The following is a 20798-nucleotide window of genomic DNA, read 5'->3' as shown; positions in this document are numbered from 1 at the left end:
TGTCAGTGGGTCAATTGGATTAAGATTTTTAAGTGGGTTGTGGGTCAACAGGATATGACTCACTGCGACACACAACCCACCGTGACCCACTTTGACCAAACAATCCGTTCTGACCCACGCTGACCCACCGAACTACTGTGACTCACCAACCCATTCTGCTCAGTGCATTGTAGACAGCTTCTTCTGAGCACTGGTGAATTTGTCTACGTTTTACTTTCAAGACCTTCTTTTTTCTTCTTTTTCATTTGTTTCTATTGAAGAAAGAACTTCAGGCACTCTTGCAGAACTTTAGGAAATCGATCATATTTGCAATTGTAATAATAGCAATAGCACTTACTTCTTGACTTTTCAGACACAGCCTAAGAGTTTTTAGAAGAGCCAACTACTTGTTTTATTTTGAATCACCTATAATGTATGAATTATTATATAAAAATTTAATATAACTATGTATGTGTGATCATCAACATCAAAGTCAACTGAAATTACATTTGGCATATACATAGTTAGGCCCTAATCTCAATATCATTTTTTAAAACTCCGTTTTGTTGGGGGGGGGGAGCATTTTCTATATATAGGATTGATTTCTAAAAATAATCGAAAACGATCGATATTAGTTGACTGCCTAATATTGATATTAGGCAGTCCTTGATATGAACCACCGTGACTGCCATGATATAAATTTAACTTCAACTGCTTCTTCATTGTTCTTCTTCTTTTTAGTTTTTACTTTCTATGGCTAGAGTCGAGGGTGAAAAAAAATATGCTGTTCAGAAAATGCTGTTTACAATGCAGTGAGCAGAGTGGGTCATGGTGGGTGATGGGTCGCAGTGGGTCACGGTGGGTGGTGGGTCACATGCTGTTGACCCACGTCCCACTCAGAAAACTCGACCCACCGACCCACTCACCCACTCCAACTCTGGTTAACGTTTCGGCGTCTGGAGTAAACAAGTTCTGCCAGGGGAACTTTTTTCTTTCAAAATATATTTTTATATGTTCATATTTATTATTATTATTAATTACTTTCTTGTATTTTTTCCTACATTATCTTAGATTAGTGACCGCGGTTTAGGATAGATTATGTAAAGTCAAATACGGTTATGTATGTTTACATTTTCGTTTCTTTCTTTCAAAATGCACTCCTATCTGTTCACGTAGTCCAAACGTAGGCATACACCTCTGTATTGATCAACTATAACATGCTAGTGTATGAGTTTATTTGCTTCGGCTCTTCTGAGCTTAAGATGTAAGTAAAAACATATTAAGAACAAATAATAAAGTAACTAAGTCTACCTGATGGATAAAAATAAGAAATTATATAAAATGCAATCAGCTGATCAGTACGGTACTGTATACGTACTTTTGGGCCACCCTGTATATTATTAATAATTTATTTCTTGCATTTAATAATAACTAGCTGAAAATAACCACTTTTCGCATGGGTCAGATAAAATATCTATGTAAACAAACTGAACAACGAAACGAAAGTATATCGGTAATTTTCTACTACTTTTACATATCGCGGGAAACGCCCCTTGAGACCCCCTGGTTCAAAATTTAAAAAGAACGCCTCTGGCTCCCAAGTGATGGGAGCTGTATTTAGAATTCAACGCCTCTGGAAGAATCACCATTCATCTCAGCGACCGTGAAAACTAAGGATTTGATACTAATATAGGTCATTTTGGATCATTTTTACGTGTTTCTGTACATCTCCCCCTCCCGGTGACCCCGGCCCGCACGCAATGGTAGCTGATTTTGAAAGTCATCGCTAATTGAAGTGTCACCATTGATCTCAGTGACCGTAAAAACTATGAATTCGACACAAATATCGGCAATTTTCTAATATTATTATATGTCTCGGTAAACGTTCCCCTCCCCTGCGACCCCTGGTTCGATTTTTTAAAAATAAAAACCACTTGGTCCTGGTCTGGGGCCTGGACAAAAGTATCCGTTATTAAAATTTAGTAACTTTTTGTCAACTCGTCTGATCCCCAGGCCGCACACAGACAGACACACAAGCAAACTCGAACAGATAGAACAAACAGCGTTCTTTCGCATAGAATGTTGTTGCTTCCATCCAGCCTAAGTGCCGGAGGGCTTCTTTTATACGTAAACACGTCTATTGAATCTGCCTCTTCTATCGAAGTAATGGGTCGCGTGTAGTGCTAGTATTAGCTATTTTGTTGTTATTGACCTTGAAGAACTAACAAATGGTTTCACATCAAGTCACAAGTCGCTTTGGTCCGTGAAGTTGATATACAGTAGAAATGACCTATGCATTACTCACCCGTTGTGAAATAGAAATATTATGTTGGTTTTATCTGAACACCCACAAATCTGTTATAGCAAGAGGCCTTTCCACAACTACTTCCAATCTAGATTAAATTTCACGGCTAACTTTTTGAATCATACACAAGAGTATCATTGATATGTTAGTGTTAATAATATTTATGGAACCAAAGACAGGTTTTAAACTACCAAAGTGTGCTGTGCATAAAGTCGGAAATCTTATAGAGTGGTTTCACCCGTGTGTCTGTTGACAGATACCAATCGCCCCCCCCCCCAGAAGAGGAACCTTTTTTATTTTTTATATATAAGTAAAATCCATCCCAGAGTTTGGAACCCTTAAAAGTAGCATTATGACAACCCACCGCCCCCCCAGAATTCGGTCCTGGATCCGCCCCTGTATAGAGAAATGGTTTTCTCCTATTGATTCTTCATCCAATGAATAGAATAGGTTCCATATCATCCGTTAACTTTATATTGAACCCAGAAGTGGTTCAAATTAGCAATTCCGGTTCTAACATTTAACCCATAGATGAAAACGGTAACATACATGAAAACGTTTTTTTTTTTTTTTTTTTTTTTTTTGTAAACGATTGCGCGTGTATAGGCAACATATCATGGTCATTCACAATCTCTACTAAAATTGAAAATGGTTTAAATTTATTATTACTTCCGGTTTCAACAACAGTTTCAACTTTCATCGTCATAGCATAAAACGGTAACATAGCGAGAACTGATTTTTGAAAACGAGTTATCATCTAGAGTCAACATCATGGGTACACAAAATATTCTACCGAAATTATAAATGGTTGAAATTTATTATTACTTCCGGTTTCAATTTCCAATTTCCGCCTAATAGAAATAGTAAATGCTTCAAGATGTGGTCTTTTGCAATTAATTCAGTATCCAAAGAATATATTTTATTTCCTCCGTTAACCTTCTACTCAAACCGGAATTGCTTCAAATTATCCATTTCCGATTTCAACGTTTGTCGATATATAAAGAAAATGATAACTGATAGTGAGAAGTGGTTTCTGCAAACGATTTAGAGTCTAAAGACAAATATCTACAATACTAAATTCGGCTGTAGTTAGAATTTATTATAACTTCTGGTTTCAATAGCGGTTTCAATGTTTATCGCTATAGAATGAAAACGGCAGCAGATAGCTAGAAACAGTTTTAAGCAAACGATTCAGCCTCTCAACAAACTTATCGTTACTATCCATATAACTCTACTGAAACTGGAAATTGTTCAAATTTACTAGTACTTCCTGTTCCAATACTGATTTCCGTAGAGCAAAAATGGTAAAAGATATTAAAAAGTGGCTTTTTGCAATCGATTCATCGTCTCAAGAATAGCCTCCTCCATTTCCGTGGCAGCTTTGATCAAAGCAGAATTTGTTAAAATTAGCCATATTATGTTTGAACGTTCCTCGCCATAGAGCAAAAACAGTAACAGATAGAACATTTTTGTCCAAACGATTTACCGTCTCTAGGCAACATACCATAATTATTGTCAACACCCTACCGGAACAGGAAGTGATTCAAATTAACTATTACTTCCCATTTGAATTCTTTTTTCCATAGATCAAAACAATAGGAGATATCAGGATACGTCTTTTCTTTACGATCAACAGGAAGTGGTTTCAATTAACTATCATTTCCTATTTCAATTCTTGTTTCCAGGAATCAAAACAATAGGAGATATCAAGATACGGCTTTTTTAAATATATCAGAGTCGTAAGGAAATGTTCCTCCAAGAATTCAGCATCCCAAGAATACTTTCCACCAATTCCTATTCAAAAAAGAAGTAGCTGAAGTTAGCCAAGCTCGGTTTCAACGTGTATTGCTACATTTTTAATCTATGACTAAGAGTTTCTACTTGTTGCATATATTAGAGGAGTTACCAGTACCAATACCAAACTAAAAGAAGTGAGTATCGTTTCACAGTATGAAACGAAGATTTCCAAACAATATGAATTCAATAGTGAAACTTGAAGTAGTGTTATCATATGTCACAAAAGAAAATGTACGTTTTTCGCGGGATAGTATGTTTCTATCACCTCTCGATTTAATTAAATGTTTTAAAGGACCAATCCCTAACCATAAACCGATAAACGTATTACCTCTCGTTTTGCAGGTCAGACAAGATACGATAGAAATATCGTAAACCTTAATAGAAAGACAAAACAGCTACGTTCTTTTACAAGCTTGAAACTTACGAATATTAGCAGTATACATTTACAGAGTAGGGAGTTTCTGCTACGTTATTCCGTAGTTCAATTGGATCCGTACAGAACTACCACCCAGATGCTATGTGAGCTTTGTGGTGGACAAATAGCGTGTGCGTGGGAGTTTCCGGGGTGGTCCCGCTTCCTCCCACTGTTTTCATTCCACCAATTCATCCCATCATCATCCATACAGCCTGAGCCGTAGTTACCTAAAGAACGTATGACAAAGTCAAGTACTTGACCTACTAAGTAGAATTTGGTACGCTACGTTTAGACCACGGAGGCCAAAACCGTGAACTGGCGTGCTCATAAGATCAGTGCAATTTGTAGTTATGTTCAATTAGCAAGCCAAATATCAAATGATGTTACATGTTCCTGTATTCTTTATATCATAGTATGATACTACAAATATAACGAAATATTATGATAAAATAAATCACCAAGACGCCAGGGCGAATTAGGTGTTCCTGGAACGGTGGCTCAGTGATTGAGCGTTCACCACTGGTGGATGGGGTCCCTGGTTCGATCCCAGGTCTCGCCAAATGAAATTTGTGGTAGACAAACACCGTGTGTGGGGGTTCTCGACGTTCTCCCGTTTCCTCCCACTTTATTAATTCCACCATTTCATTTCATTTATTCCACCATCATCACCGCCTCCTTTAGCCTAGCCGGCATACTTGAGGGACGTAAAACTCAAAGATTTCATTTGCATTGTTTTGTTTTCGTATTACTAGTAATAGCAGTAGTGGTATTCGCTGTCGTATTAGTATAGTAATAAGTAGTAGCAGTAGTTGTAATAGTAACAGTAGTAGCAGTGGCGGCAATAGTGGAATTAGCACTAGCATTCGTAATCGCAATAGTAATAATAGTATTAGCAGTAGTAGTTGTAGTATTAGTATCACATACGGTGTAGAAGTTTTACATATCTTCTCTGTTACTTGTAATGCATTAATGAGTGTAGTATAAGACTTTTACGTCCATGAGCTGTATTATTGTATAGTAAACATGGCTGGATAGAGCAAGCACAAATAACAAATAGACAGACAGTATAGGGATATAGAAAACAAACCTTGGGTAACTTTTCACACGATTTTCCTATTTGAGAAGGACAAATAGACAGTGCAATATTATGACGACATATTTCTCATTTTCCATTACATATTGAAGGATTGACTTGATTTATCAACTTGGTTGTTCTCAGGCCGGTTACGCCCGGCCCGTTTAGAGCCCGGCTCCTTTGTGCCCGGCCAGTTTAGAGTCCGGCCCATTCTCTGCCCGGCTCGAGATTCGGGCCGGATCGGGTCGAGACGGACACAGAATACAGATCCATCCGGGCCGTCTTCGGGCCTGGCTTTGCAGGGCTCTGGTCTACAGACACACGGATAAAACCGTTTTATAAGACTTCCAGCATTTATGCACAGCATAGGTTTGAAGGTCATTTCTATATCAACTTCATGAATTAAAGGGAACTTGTATTCCTCGAAAGGCATTTGTTGGTCCTTCAAGGTCAATCGAACAATGAAAAAACTGATACTAGGAGTATTTTAACACGCCACTCACTACAACGATATAACAGAATGCTGCCTCCGGCTGTTAATAAAAGGCTTAACTAGCTGGAACTCGCTAGTACAGGAGCAACGTTATATGCCAAACAACGTTGTACTGTGTAAGAAATGCTAGGGGTTGTTCTGTCTATGTGCGCCGCCTCCTTGGTGTTCCCTGGTTAAAGCACTCACACAAATAATCTTGTCAGGGCGCTGCAGGCAAGATTTTTAGTTTCGAAACCTAATAAACATAATGAAATAAATATTTCTCGCTTGACACTATTAAAAAATAAACAATTAAAACATAGAGATGGGAGTTAAAATTTCTAACCTCTAAAACATAATTGATTGTTTCAAATGTGTTTTTGCAAAGGCAACCAAGGAACACACTAAGTTAGTCACTTTATACTTTATGTCCACAACAAAATCCTTGCAGGGGGCGCGGTGGCTCAGTGGTAGAATATTCACCTCTGGTGCTTGGGGCCCCGGGTTCGATCACAGTCCCCGCCAAGTGAACCTTGTGGTGGACAAACACCGTGCTCGTGGGTTTTCTCGGGGCACTCCCGTTTCCTACCACTTTCTTCATTCCACCATTTCATTCATCTCTCATCATCACCGTCTCCTTTAGCCTAACCGGCATAACCGTGGGACGCAAGACTCAAAGATTTCATTTTCAAAATCCTTGCAAGTTCTTTTTGCAATACCAATAAAATTATTTTCTTTTATGATGATATTTTCATTTTAATTTGTATGAATGTAGTATTTTCTTTTAGTAACGCTTGATAATATCACTGCCTCTTGCACTCATTGTGCATCATGTAAGTTGTTGAAAATATACACTAAATACCACGATTAGGGTATATATATGTTGGGAATATGCATTACAGGAATTAAACTTGAACCCGGGTTTCAACCTGTTTCTTTACGTTTAAGTCAGCCGTGATACCGACTGAGCTAGGACAGTCCCAACTTATCCTTATATTACCGGTATATTTTACTTTATCACAGTACAGCCCTTTATGACAGTGTTCATAAAAGATTTTAACTAAAAAGAAATCAAAAAAAAGAAATCGAGACTCCCCTAAAAACATATAACTCGTCCCGCCATTTATATGCACCCACATACATTTTGGAAAGTCGGCGCCGTTGGTTCTATCTGTTGTGTTTGAAATCAGTGTTTCTTTCAGAAACTATGTTCCGGGGGGGGGGGTGACACTTCGTATTCCGGGGGCACTATCGATAACTTTCTATTTTTTATTATATTATAGATGTATTATTTTAGTCTCTTCCGGGAGGCACTCTCAGAGCTCCGGGCGGGCAGTACCCCTAAAAACACTTCTGGAAGAAGCACTGTTTGAAATACACCTAATCTAATATAAATAAAATAAAAAGTTTGTTTGAGTGTCTGTCTGTCTGTATGCATGTATCTGTGTGCTGCCTGGACAAGAGTACCGAGTACCAGACAAGAGTACCAGACAAGAGTACCGAGAGTTACCAAATTTTGATCTTGGGTACCTTGGCCCAGGTTCCGGATCAAGACGAAGTGTTTTTTTTAAATCGAACCAGGAAGTCTCAGGAGACGTTTACAGGGACATGTAAAAGTAGTAGAAGATAACCGATATTAGTGTCGAATTCAAAGTTTTGGCGGTCGCTGAGATCAATGGTGAAACTCCGATTGCATTAACTTCCAAATTAACCCCACTTAGTTGAGGGTCGGGGTACCGGAGATGATAACTGACATGTAAAAATAATCCAAAATGGCCGATATTAACGTCAAATCCAAAGTTTTCGCACTAGCTGAAATCAACGGTGATACTATAGAGGCGTTGACTTCCAAATACAGCCGCCATGCGAATAATGGGTTTTTCTGATAGTTATTAATAAATGCAAGAAATAAATTATTAATAATAAATGGGAACAGATAGGAATGCATTTTGAAAGAAAGAAACGAAATTGCAAACATACATAACCATGTCTGACTTTACATAATCTATCCTAAACCACGATCACTAATCTAACAAGAAGAAAGTAGACTTTGGTAAATTAACTTCGGGGTCATTTTTCGCGAGGTAGTATTGCACATTTAAAATATGAATATTTAGGGATGCGCACGAGTCGAGACATGTCTCGAATCTGGACTGAAATTCGAGTTGACCCACTTTGTAAAATTCGAGACGAGTCAAGACAAATTTATTTCTCGACTCTAATTTTCGAGCAGAGACACGAGTCGAGTCGAGACTTTTCGTAAAAATCTCGACTCGACTCGAATGTGTCGAAAATCTTTCTATAATTTTTAATATTATTTTGAAGAAAGTATTCAGTCAGAAACAGCCTTGAAACCAATTCCATTATTTATTACTTTAGAAAGGTAGCGAAGCATAAACTTAATGTTAATCTTTCGAAATCAAGATTTAATTTTCAGCTCAATTCCGTTAATTAAAACTAATAATTAATGTCGTGATATTTGATTGTACTTCAAATATAATAATAATAATAATAATAATAATAATAATAATAATAATAATAATAATAATAATAATAATAATAATAATAATAATAATAATAATAATAATGCTCTGGGGGACATACACGTGAGCATGTATCTAGTATAGCTCGAGCAAGGCACAATGACGACCGACGCGTATCGCACACTGCTTGCAGACTACGTACACCCCTTGATGACGACCATGTTTCCCAACGGTAGTGGCATTTTTCGACAAAATAATGCACCATTTCACAAGGCCAGGAGTGTGATGAAGTGGTTCAAGAAATGTTCAACAATGTTCTATATCTGTTGACGATGTGCGAATTACAAGGGGGATGAGGGAAATCCCCATTGGTAATACTATATACTCCTATAGCCAAAGGAGATTTCCCTCCATGTCAAAGAACTATGTGCTGTGTAATTAAAATGTATGAGTTGTTTTATCTGTTGTGTGTATGAAATAAATTATTTAAAAATGCAACAAATAAATTATTAACAATACATGTGATCAGATAGGAATGTATTTTGAAAAAAAGAAAAGAAACGGTAAACATACGTAACCGTATTTAACTATACATAATGTGACTAAACTAACCGATGGTAACTAATCTAGAATAATGTAGGAAAGATGCAAGAAAGCAATTAATAATAATAAATATCAATATATAGAAATATATTTTGAAAGAACAATGTTTCCCAGAAGTAACTTTGTAAATTTAGGATTTAGGATTTAGATTTCTGGGGTTTCGGCATCTGAGACCATTTAACCCGTCACATTCGAGGGGTGACATCTCTAGGCGAACACACTTTCCGGGGAAAGGGAAGGAAGAAAGGATTGGGGAAGAAAGGAAGTGATCTGAAACCTAAGGTATCACCCTGGCATCTTCCTGGTGTGAATGTGGAAAACCAAGGAAAATCTTATTCAAGGTGACTGGCCTGAAAAACTTTTAAATTTTTCGACCGAGTGCCCCCACCAGGAATCGAACACGGGACCGCCTTCATGTAACCATATAAACGTATGTTTGTCTATTCCATTACATTGCGAATAGGCGAAATTGGAACAATGTTGCATCGGAGTCAGTCAATTAGTCCGAATAAAATCTGTTATTCATAGCACAATCCCTTCGAGGACATTTCCAAGATCGAGGCAGTAACCCACATGGTCGAAAGTAGTGTTTCCACGAGATGAGACGAGAGAAGACTTCAAGCTGTCTAGTCTCGTGAGACGAGACACGAGAAATGTCCCGTCTCGTGGCAACACTAGAGCGGATGAGGCCCACAGAAAGGAGCTGTTATACAAAGTGGTTAAAATTACAGCTTTTAACCACTTTTGTTTGGTTATCAACACAACACACAACACGACTACAATCTTCCAATCAGTGTGTCTTTCAGAAAAAATGTTCCTGGGAGGGTATATTTAGGATTCCGCGGGTACTGCTGGTATTATTCTATTATAGATGTATTATTTTGGTCTCCCCGTGGGGGGTACTCTTAGAGTTCCAGAGGGCAGCACCACAAAAACATGTCTGGAAGAAACACTGCTTAAAACAACGACTACTTCGTTTCGACCACGAGCGAACGAAGGGAGGGGGAAGGGGCCTGGCCGCCCTTGCTCACGAAAATATATGTGTAATATAGCAAACTACGTATATTAAATATCAGGCGTAATATAGCAATCAAGGAGATGACCCCCTTAAAAATTCTTCGGGCGCCAATGGTTTCCAGTAATGAATTATTACGACAGGAATATTTGTCAATATTGTCGGTACAGTCGAAAGGCAAGCCTTCCCCACTTATTCTGAAATCTTTTTTTTCAAAACCTCTGGCGCCACTTCAAAATATAAGAAGGCCCATGTGACTTTCTGATTTCAAAAATGACTTTGGTTCGAATAACATCATAAAATAATAAAACGAAACTAAATTTTATTGTCAAACCAGCATCCTTTCAAACTCAGTACAGGAAAAGGCCTACACGTTTCTGTCTTTGTTCGGAACGAGAAAACTCATGAACAATAGTTAGTTGATGATGAAACTGGCATTAAGAGAACTTGTATTTCTATAAAGGATTTTTATACATAGATATAACCACCAGCCCTCGGAATGAAATATTCTGAAACACTGATCTCAAAGAATGGTTTAATATTTTACTTGAATCTGGAACAGTATCACTAAATATTTAAACTTGAATCGGTTGGAAAATAGAAATGAAAGCTGTTTGTAAGAATCATTTAAAAAATAACTTTAGGTCTTCCTTGTTCTTTTAGGATAGTCCTCATTTGAAATAATAAACGCTGGTATACTTTCGAAGGCAATAATTTATTCCGAGTTAATAAATTTTTAAACAATTTCAAAAAAATGTATTTTCATTTTAGAGATATGAGACGATACGAGGAATTTCAAGAGACGTCTCGTCTCGTCTCGGAAACGAGACGGGACAAGTAGTCTGTCTCGTCTCGTGTCTCGTATCAAAGGTTTCTGTCTGGTCTCGTGGCAACACTAGTTGAAAGAAAGAAACTAATGAAATCTTTGGGTTTTACGTCCCACGATTATGCCGGTTAGGCTAAAGGAGACGGTGATGATGAGTAATGAATGAAATTGTGGAATGAACAAAGCGGGAGAACCCCGAGAAAACCCACGCACACGGTGTTTGTCCACCACAAAGTTCACTTGTCGGGGACTGGGATCGAACCCCGACCCCAAGCACCAAAGTTGAACGCTCTACCACTGAGCCGCCGTGGCCCCAAGAAAGAAACAAATATGTAAACAGTGGCGGCGGTTGGACGTTAAAAGTGGGAGGGCAAGACATGATCTGAATATTTGATATCAATGTTAGTTTTCCTGGTTGCTTGTAACACTTTGACGAAAGGTTGTATAACTAATAGGATACTATCTTTATCAGTTAAGATACCGTATTTCATATTTTAATAAGTAAATTGACAAGAGCAACGCAAGTAGATACTAGTCCTTTGTACTCATAAACAACGAAGGTGTAAGAAGAGATTTGATTCCTTGCTCATTAATATCTGTCTGGAAAATTGTGTGATCAGATTAGATGCCTATTTAATAACAAATTTGCAAAACAAATAAACAGAAAGGATAATATTAATCAAATAATCATAGTAATGAATAATGAGCCTTGTTCTGCAAAAGTTATATTGTAACTGGGAATTAATGAACAACTTATATTTTTAATTCCATGCATGCTATTATATGTGTTATTACTCTTAGGATGACAGTGAATACTACAAGCATATGCTACGACATTTAAAGAAATACTTTTGCAGCTTTCCGAAACATGTTCGCTGCCATTAAGTACAGTTTTCACTTTCTTGGAATATATAAAAACTCAGCAATATTTAGTCACTCCACATTTCAGTTATACAAAATAACAGTGGCGTATTTACGATTTTGTTTCGGGAGGGGCTTTGCTAACTTTCGGGGGGGGGCTTTGCCTGGAAATGTGAAAATTCTGCAAGATATTTCATTTACTTTACTATACTAAGTAACATTTCGTGGGGAGCTTAAGCCCGGAAGCCACCCCCCTAAATACGCCACTGCAAAATAATCCTGAAACCTAGAATTATGCTAAATTTAATAAATTTAATTGTATATACAAAACTGTATATGTACACCCATAAACTCCTATATTACACTGCAAAATTAATATTCCTTACTGAGCTCCTTCGTAGCTAAGCGGTTAGCGTACACGCCTTTGACGTGGGAGACCCGGGCTCGATTCCCGGGGGAGCTCACGTGGTTCGGACTTTACGTCGATCATTAAGTTCACGTCTCATATAACTTCGCTGCTGAACAGAATGTTAAACTGAAAAACAATCAAATCAAAATATTCGTTATTATTAGAAAGAAAAAAATACATTTTAGGAACTTGATTTTTGTGCAATTAAAGAATAACTTATGAAGGACTTCTTTTCTTGCGAAATGTTATCTCAATTAGTTCCAGAGCGGCTGACTAACATATCGAGCCCTTGCAAGAAGAAATTAAAGTACGCTCGAATTGTGGCTCCAATAGGTTAATTTTTGGGCCATTTTTAGTGGCAGTTCAAACCAATTCCTGTAGCTTTCTTAATTCCACGGAAAGACAACCAATACGTACTCATGGAATGACAAATATTTAATGGCACCATTTTTATTCTATGAACCAATAATACATACGAAACTTTATATTTCCAAATGAAACTCTATACATTTATGGGTAATTTCAAAAAAGTGGGGGGGCAACTGCCCCCCTTTGCCCCCCCTAATCGCCGCCCATGTATGTAAAGATACATATATGAGTACACACACACACGGATAAAGTAGTCATACATGTATTTTAATCTTCTGACTACTTAACCCCGACTAATTTAAGATTGCAAGAAAGTAATTATTAAGAAGAAATATAAACATATAGAAACGTATTTTGAAAGGGAAAAAAAGCAAACCGTACCAGCCGTGATATGAATCTGGGTTGCCCACTCAACAAGCAGACACCTTACCGAATTATCTGCGGCAGAACTTGCAATTTGTGGTTTTGAAGCTTTATTTATACTGTGTGTGTTACGTAACGACGCTACGGGATGTCATTACTAGTGCGACCATCTCATTCAAGACCCTTTTTGTAAATTGTTTGAGGAAAAAAGAGTGATTTCGTAAATCAACAAAACGGATCTTGTATATAGAGGGTGTAACTAAAAGGTACGACAAAACTTCATGGGTGGATTCCTCACTGGTAGACAAGCAAAAACGTTCCGATGACCATATGTCGGGAAATGCATCGTTCCAGAATTACGGCCTTTGAGCCGACTACTGGTGTGAAATAGTCACATTCTGGTCGCTCCTTAATGTGTCTCAATTTAAACCTCAATATATCAAACTCTGATTAAGATAGGAAGGTAATTTTAGTAGCAACGTGTTCTGCAAAAATTAAGCTTTCCGCTGATATGCATTTTATGAGTGTATCCCCAAGGAATGCCATCTCCAAAATGCTGATGAAAAATCAAACAAAAAACAAGTAATTACCCTCGCATGTCCACCGTGGTACTCCCACACATACATAAAATATACAGGGTGAGTCAAAAGTCCTTGGACACCTGCATAAGTGAAAATCGACGGGAAAAGTAAAAAGTAATGATGGGAACAGAGGTTTGATGAGGGGCCGCAACTTTTGAAGTGTATGTCATCTTGAAATCCGCCATTTTGGATTCACGTCATTTTTTTAAATGGGAAGGGGGTGTACGACCCATCAAATAACACTAGCTTGAGCTCAGGAATTTAGTGGTGTAATTTGTTTTTCCTATCTAGTACAGTTTAGAAGTTATTAATGTTCAAAGGTGGGAAATTACCTTGATACTGAATGCTACAACACATGTTCTACGTGTTGTCCATTTCGTACAATGCACAACTGTAGTCCCTGCAACCACTCTGACTGGAGTCTCACACGGAGGAGATGTCTCCTGAAGTTTGGTCACAGGCTTGTTGGATGTGTTCCTCCAGGTGTCTCAAATCACGGATTGTCTCAGCATACACTATCTGCTTAAGATGTCCCCATAGATAAAAATCAAGGGGCGTTAAGTCAGGGGATCTGGGCAGCCACTCCACGGGACCACGGCGACCAATTCACTTCCGTGGCAGTTGTTCATCCAACCATTGACGGACACCAAGTCTATAGTGTGGAGGGGTCCATCGTGCTGAAAATAAGATGGGAAAATGCCGTCAGCGTTCAGTGTGGCAGGGAACACAAAGTCCTGCAACAGCATTAGATACTGTGGTGCAGTTAAGACGTTGTAACTGAAAAATGGCCCAATGATGCGGGTGTCCCATATGCCACACCAAACCATCACCTTCGCTGGACTATGTTCTCGACTCGGGTCAACCCAGATCGGATTTGCGTCACACCAGTGTCGACAATTATGTCGATTAACCTCCCCGTTCAAAGTGAGATACGCCTCGTCACTGAACAGTATGCCCTTGACAAACTCAGGATCCTGTTCGTGTTGCTCAGTAGCCCACATGCAGAACTCCAACCGACGATCAGGGTCATCCTCGTTCAGTTTATGTTGCATGTGCAGCTTGTAAGGATGCCACTGATTGGTGTGCAATATCCGGATAACGGAGGATTGGCTTATTAGACATGCTAGGGACACACGACGGGTACTTCGTGTAGGACTTTTCACAAACGACGCAACAACCGACGTTGCAGTTTCGTCATTGGTGGCAGTCTTTGGTCGCCCACTACGTGCCGTATCTTGAACAGAGCCCGTCTCCCCGAATTTGGTGATCACGTGAGCCACCGTGCTGTGCGATACCGGTTCTCTGTCTAAGTGCCGTCGGTTGTAGTCAGCTGCTATTGTTCGGTAGCTGCGTTCCACTGATATAAGGATGATTTCGATCTTCTGTTCACGTGTCAGACCTATTTTAGATCACCTGGAACAGAGAGAACTGGGTCAGTATCAAGGTAATTTCCCACTTTTGAACATTAATAACTTCTAAACTGTACAAGATAGAAAAAAAACAAATTACGTCACTAAATTTCTGAGCTCAAGCTAGTGTTATTTGATGTGACATACACTTTCCCATTTAAAAAAGACTTGAATCCAAAATGGCGGATTTCGAGATGGCGGCCATGAATGACATACACTCCAAAAGTTGCAGCCCCTCATCAAACCTCTTTTCCCATCATCACTTTTAACTTTTCCCGTCGATTTTAAAACTTATGCAGGTGTCCAAGACTTTTGACTCACCATATATATATAGGCGGAAAGCATCGTCCTTTAGAAATACATAGATATCAAAAATATCTTCCTAGGTTAATTAGGGTCTGAGTTATTGAGGTTTAAAATGAGTCACATTAAGGAGCGACCAGAATATGACTATTTCCACCATTAGGCGGCTCAATGGCCGTAACTCTGTAATGATACATTTCCCGACTTATGGTCATATGAACGATTTTGCTTGTCTACCCATAAGGAATCCACCTCTGAAATTTTGCCGTACCTTTTTGTTACACCCTGTATATATGTGTGTTGGTGCAACAATAAGTTCCCAAGGATATAGATTAATTCATTTTTGATTTTAATCTACACAACAAATGCTTTTTATGAAAGCAAGGAGCCTGCGAGTTAAAGATGGTTAAAGACCGTAAATAAAATTGAAGATCTGAATTGCAGAACACCCGAAGTCCACCGGAGTACTTTTTTGTTTTTAGAAGAAAGACAAGAAGATTATACTTGGAATGCTATTCTGTTTAGCTGAAATTATTTTGATTTTTTTTAAAAAAAGTTTTGATTTGGACTTACGTATTATGCAAGTGAATAGCCCTGAAACATAGATGCTAACATAAAAAACAGAAAACGAAAAATAGGAAGAAAAAGAGTGGACTTGGGATGTTTTGTAATTCAGGTTTTCAATTCAAACTTCAAATGGAACTGGGGTAACTCGCAGACAATGGCTGACTTAACACTTTGATAATAACTGGTGTGATGGCTTGTTTGAGAACACAATTGATATGGCCTCAGTAGCTAAGTAGATTCCCACCCTTCCCCCTCAACATTGGATACGGAAATGAAAAACTTATTTAGAATTTGATTGTTGATTCCAGTATATTTCAAGCATCACTTCTCGGAATCTGGGCCTGTGATATGTTGATATATCGCTATCATCGATATCTATATTATCATATATCAACATTCGATATCGCAAATATATGGACATGAATATAATCATTCTAAATTTTCGATATCGATATTCGGGGAGTCGGGATGCGAGGTATAAAGGTCCCCTAAGACTTGCGATGGATGAAGAAATTAAAGTTACTTTTTGCAAGATTGTTTTCTAATCATAATAACTTTATTACCAAACATTGCAATGTAAATACATCCACTTGCAAATTTGCAATATTATATGATGTAATTTCTTAGGCGCTAGAACTTTTTTGTTTCCTGAAGAAAGAAACAAAAAAATCACGTGGAAAAGCAAGTACTTCGAACTTTGAACTAGAATTTACCGTAAGAATTTTTTTGTTTCTCTTTCTTGGAGATTTCCATCCCTTTTGGCCTTTGGGACCGCTAATTGACAAAAGGTGCACACATGATCACTATATGCATTTATGCTCTGAGGCAGAGTCAGAGATTTAGAAAAGGAAACGACTTTTAATAATAATAATAATAATAATAATTATTATTATTATTATTATAACAATGGGGTTTACAACTAGAGTCTTGTCTCTTTATCTTGCATGGGAAGGCCGCAAGTCTGCTACGCCACTGGTGTTTCCTATTCTGTGTTTGTCTTTTTTTGGTTTCGTTTAGATATTTGTTTTTGTGCTGTTAGGCTTTCATATGAAACTTTTATATTATGTAACTTTTTCTTTTTATGAGTTTCTTTTTTTGGGTGGGGCGGGGGGAAAGAGAGAAATGCTTTCTTCTGATATCTGTTTCTTACCATTCATCTTGTTTGAACTGCTTAAGTAAGTCATCCAACTCCATCACAATAATAAAATTGTCATTCTTAACCATTTGTTTTATTCCCTTATTTGCAGTTTGCCACACTGATATATTTGTGAGGTTTTGTCCAACGCCTTTCGAATTCGCAACCAACCCAACCGCCGAGCTTTTTGGGTTGCCTGCTATTGCAGGAAAAAGAGAATTGCAGGTGGTAATGCACTTTTGGAGTCGTGTATACAATATTTGTTTCAAGATCAAATAAAAACGACTTGCAGATTCCGAAACCTCATTGAACTGTGAATAACAAGGAAAAATGAACATTAGTAATTTATGAATAGAGGTCATAAACATAGTAAGAAACCCTTTGGTGAACAATGTTGTTGTATTTGGTGCACACATCTGCATTTGTTTAATCTGAATAGACGCATCTGGTGCCGTCTTCTAGTATAGTAGGAAGTTTGATTTTGCTGTAATTCTCGTAGGCAGTTTAGTTGAATAGAACACATGGTGCAGTGCGTGGCGTTAGATGTTTTGGTGTATGTTCATCTCATGTGTGTGGTATTACTCAAATGGAATCAATGTAGGCGTACATATTTAATGAAATGGCAGATAAGCATCTAATGTATGATCCTACTTATGTGAACTCACATGAAGCGTAAAGACTATATCATAATAATTTTCCAAATCATGTTCTTCCCGACCGTAGTACTCTTGCTGCTATCAATACGGCATGAACGTGCTACACATGATTCAGTTAGGCGCCCTTGGATAGTCTTGACTAGTGATCGAGAAAGATAATTCTTCAGATAATTAAAGAAGATCCTTGTACCAGTTCAAAAAGGCTAGCAATGCTAGAAGGTGTTTCCCACAGGACCGTGTGGAAAGTGTTTTTCACGAATAACAACTATATCCCTACCACTTGCAACATGTGCAAGGAATAAGAAAAAGATGTTTCCTGCGCGAAGACACTTTTGCGAGTGGTATTTTAATCGGTGTGTAGAAACTACTACGTTTCCTTCAATAATTATATTTACTGATGAGATTGGATTCACGCAAGATGGTGTGGTCAACATCCACAATGAACACCAATGGTCAGAAGAAAACCTTAACGCAAATTTACCTATCCGATACCAACATCAATTTCCGATTAAAGTTTATAGAGAAATATTGGGGCACGAACTTCTACGGCCATAAATTTTATCATAACGTCTCACAGGTGCAACATACCTCCAATTTCTTCAATAAAATCTTCAGGAATGGTTGGAAAATATTCCTTTCTCGAGAAAGTATCAACTTTGGTTTTTCAAACGATGGTGATCCACTACATTTTCTCCGTGATGTCAGTGTATTTCTTGATTAGTACCTCCAAGTCAGAAGAATAGGGCGAGGATGACCCATACGGTGACGTCCTCGCTCCCTTGACCTAAATCGTAGGTATTTTTACTTGTGGGAATAACTCAAAAGTATACTGTACAAAACACTAATAAACGAATTGCACAAATCGGAACAAAAAGAAATTCCAATCCTGTTAACTCGTGTAGAGTATTGTCTTAAGACTGACGGAGGACACATCGAGGATCTGTTATAATTACTATTACCGTTATCTGAATTCTTGTTCAGTATAGTACCCAGAACACAAAAGATGAATATTCCATTAATACGTCATAGTACGTAAATTAGCGTTGGACGATATCAGTTAATGAGTTTACTAGAGATCTCCCGTTTCTTCCAAAGTTTCATTCTATCATTTCTTTCATCATCATTTACTCGCAATATCTACCATATCTACTATTAGATAGAAAAAGTGAGATGTCAGTGAAGGTACCATGCTACACTCGCTCTTCGGTAAATAGTTTTTCGAATCCCTTGCCTTGATGTTCGTTTCCATACCATTTCGGATTTCTGTATCTCTTCATTTTGTTTATCATCTTTTGTATATATGACCCTTCACTTGCTTAGATCACTGTTGTCAAATGATATTTAGTGGTAGATCTTGGTTTTCAAGTGTTATCAACCACTTTTATTTGATGTTAAACTTTGTTATGTGTGGTTGCATAATTACATATATTACAATTAGTTGCAGTGAGAAATTTACAAAATAATGATATACATGCCATAAGAAAAATGAAATGAAATCTTTGAGTTTTACGTCCCACGATTATGCCAGTTAGGCTAAAGGATACGGTAATGATGAGTAATGAATGAAATGGTTTAATGAATAAAGTGAGAGGAAACGGGAGAACCCCGAGAAAACCCACGCACACGGTGTTTGTCCACCACAAAGTTCACTTGGCGGGCGCTGGGATCGAACCCGGGACCCCTATCGCCTACATGACATAAGAGCTTAATAAACCGATAATTAGACTTTTTCTATAAAAATATCTTATTTGTTCTTATCTGTGGTTAAATCAGTCTTCCGATACCACAGCTCGCTCTATAACATTCTTTGCGCCAGTACGACCTAACTCGGAAACATGGATATTTAGATAGAAAGTGTACTACTTCCTGCGATATTTCTGTAACTATCTTTAATATGTTTTATACTTTCCGAGCTAGGCAGCCTTAAAGTTACACTTTCCTCGTTTTCGGCATTCCCGGTTTTCGCCCTATGTCCATACTGGCTTTTCTTTTTTGTTTAGGTAATAGAATGTCACCAATGGATTTTGGTTACATAATAGATGAACACACTATATACTTAGGTATATATATATATATATATATATATATATATATATATATATATATATATATATATATATATATATATATATATATATAAGGATCAGCACATATACACAAATTATTCATCAAACCTGTACTACCTCTCTCGATTTTTTTAATTATAAATATCCCCACTACTGAGAGGCTACTGGGGGGCAAGCATTCGAGTAGGAGCCAGACCCCAATAACTCCGCCCCTGTAGATTTTCCTCCAGGTTTTTTGTTTAAAATAGGGACTTCTACAGATATTTTAAATTAGATCTACTGATATTTTGTCTTCGTGACACACCAACGCTGTTTCAGCGCACGATGAATCGTGAGTGTGAACAGACGCTGTACTTTCCCAGTGAGCTCCATGTGAGGACCATGAATACGCGTTGCCATTACGTTTGGGACATCACCGAAGACGTTCTCAATGACGGGTAGGTGTCAAGGTTATTGTAAGAAGGGAAAGATGAACCACTGGCCTTTCCTGAACAATACATTATTATTTGGTGTTCATTTGCTCACATGTGGGTGACAATTGCTGGAGGTTGCACTAAAGGTCGCCCTTTTTTCAGTTAGGGTAGCATGAAAGATCTCTCTGTCCAAGTACTACCCGATGCATTGCACGAACTTCGAAAGCACGCCTATCATTAGAAACACCGTTAACTGTTCGCAAATAATAATAGCGGGAATTCTGAGAAACGACAATCCGGCATCTCGCAATATCTGTTACCGTCATAAACACGTTCGAAGCAACTCAACTGCATAATTAGCGCTTCATGGCTCCTATTGGCATGGCTGCATGGTATTGCTGATGCAGATTTTAAATCTTACATAATAGAACAGCCATACTCCTAAAGTACTACTTTAATTAAAGGATAGAAACCGATCTAGACCACGCCGATCTAAACTCAGTCAGGATATTGTCTAATGACCGTAAAATAATAACAACATTCCCATTAAAGACTTTGCCATCGGTCTGCCTTCCCTTGGGCTACTGTGCTAAGACCTTGAATCTAATATCAGCACGCCCTCTAACGACACCTTTTGTAGTGCAAATATCATTTCAGTTAGGCTATATGTGGACAGGTTCTTGAATGTATTTATAC

At 38.0% G+C, this 20798-nt stretch overlaps 1 protein-coding gene across 1 annotated transcript in view; it reads left to right on the top strand.

Moving 5' to 3' along the window:
• The first annotated feature begins 20013 nt into the window (after window positions 1-20013).
• Window positions 20014-20798, top strand: part of LOC145689209 (uncharacterized) — a 46612-nt gene continuing 45827 nt past the window's right edge. Inside the window, exon 1 of the mRNA XM_081763345.1 lies at window positions 20014-20126. Coding sequence (XP_081619471.1) covers window positions 20014-20126 — 113 coding nt within the window. The remainder of the gene's footprint in view (window positions 20127-20798) is intronic.

Source organism: Thermobia domestica, chromosome 7, assembly GCF_964235325.1.
Source record: "Thermobia domestica chromosome 7, izTheDome1.hap1.1, whole genome shotgun sequence".
NCBI classification, from domain to species: Eukaryota; Metazoa; Arthropoda; class Insecta; order Zygentoma; family Lepismatidae; genus Thermobia; species Thermobia domestica.
This window is presented reverse-complemented; position numbering and strand designations above follow the sequence as displayed.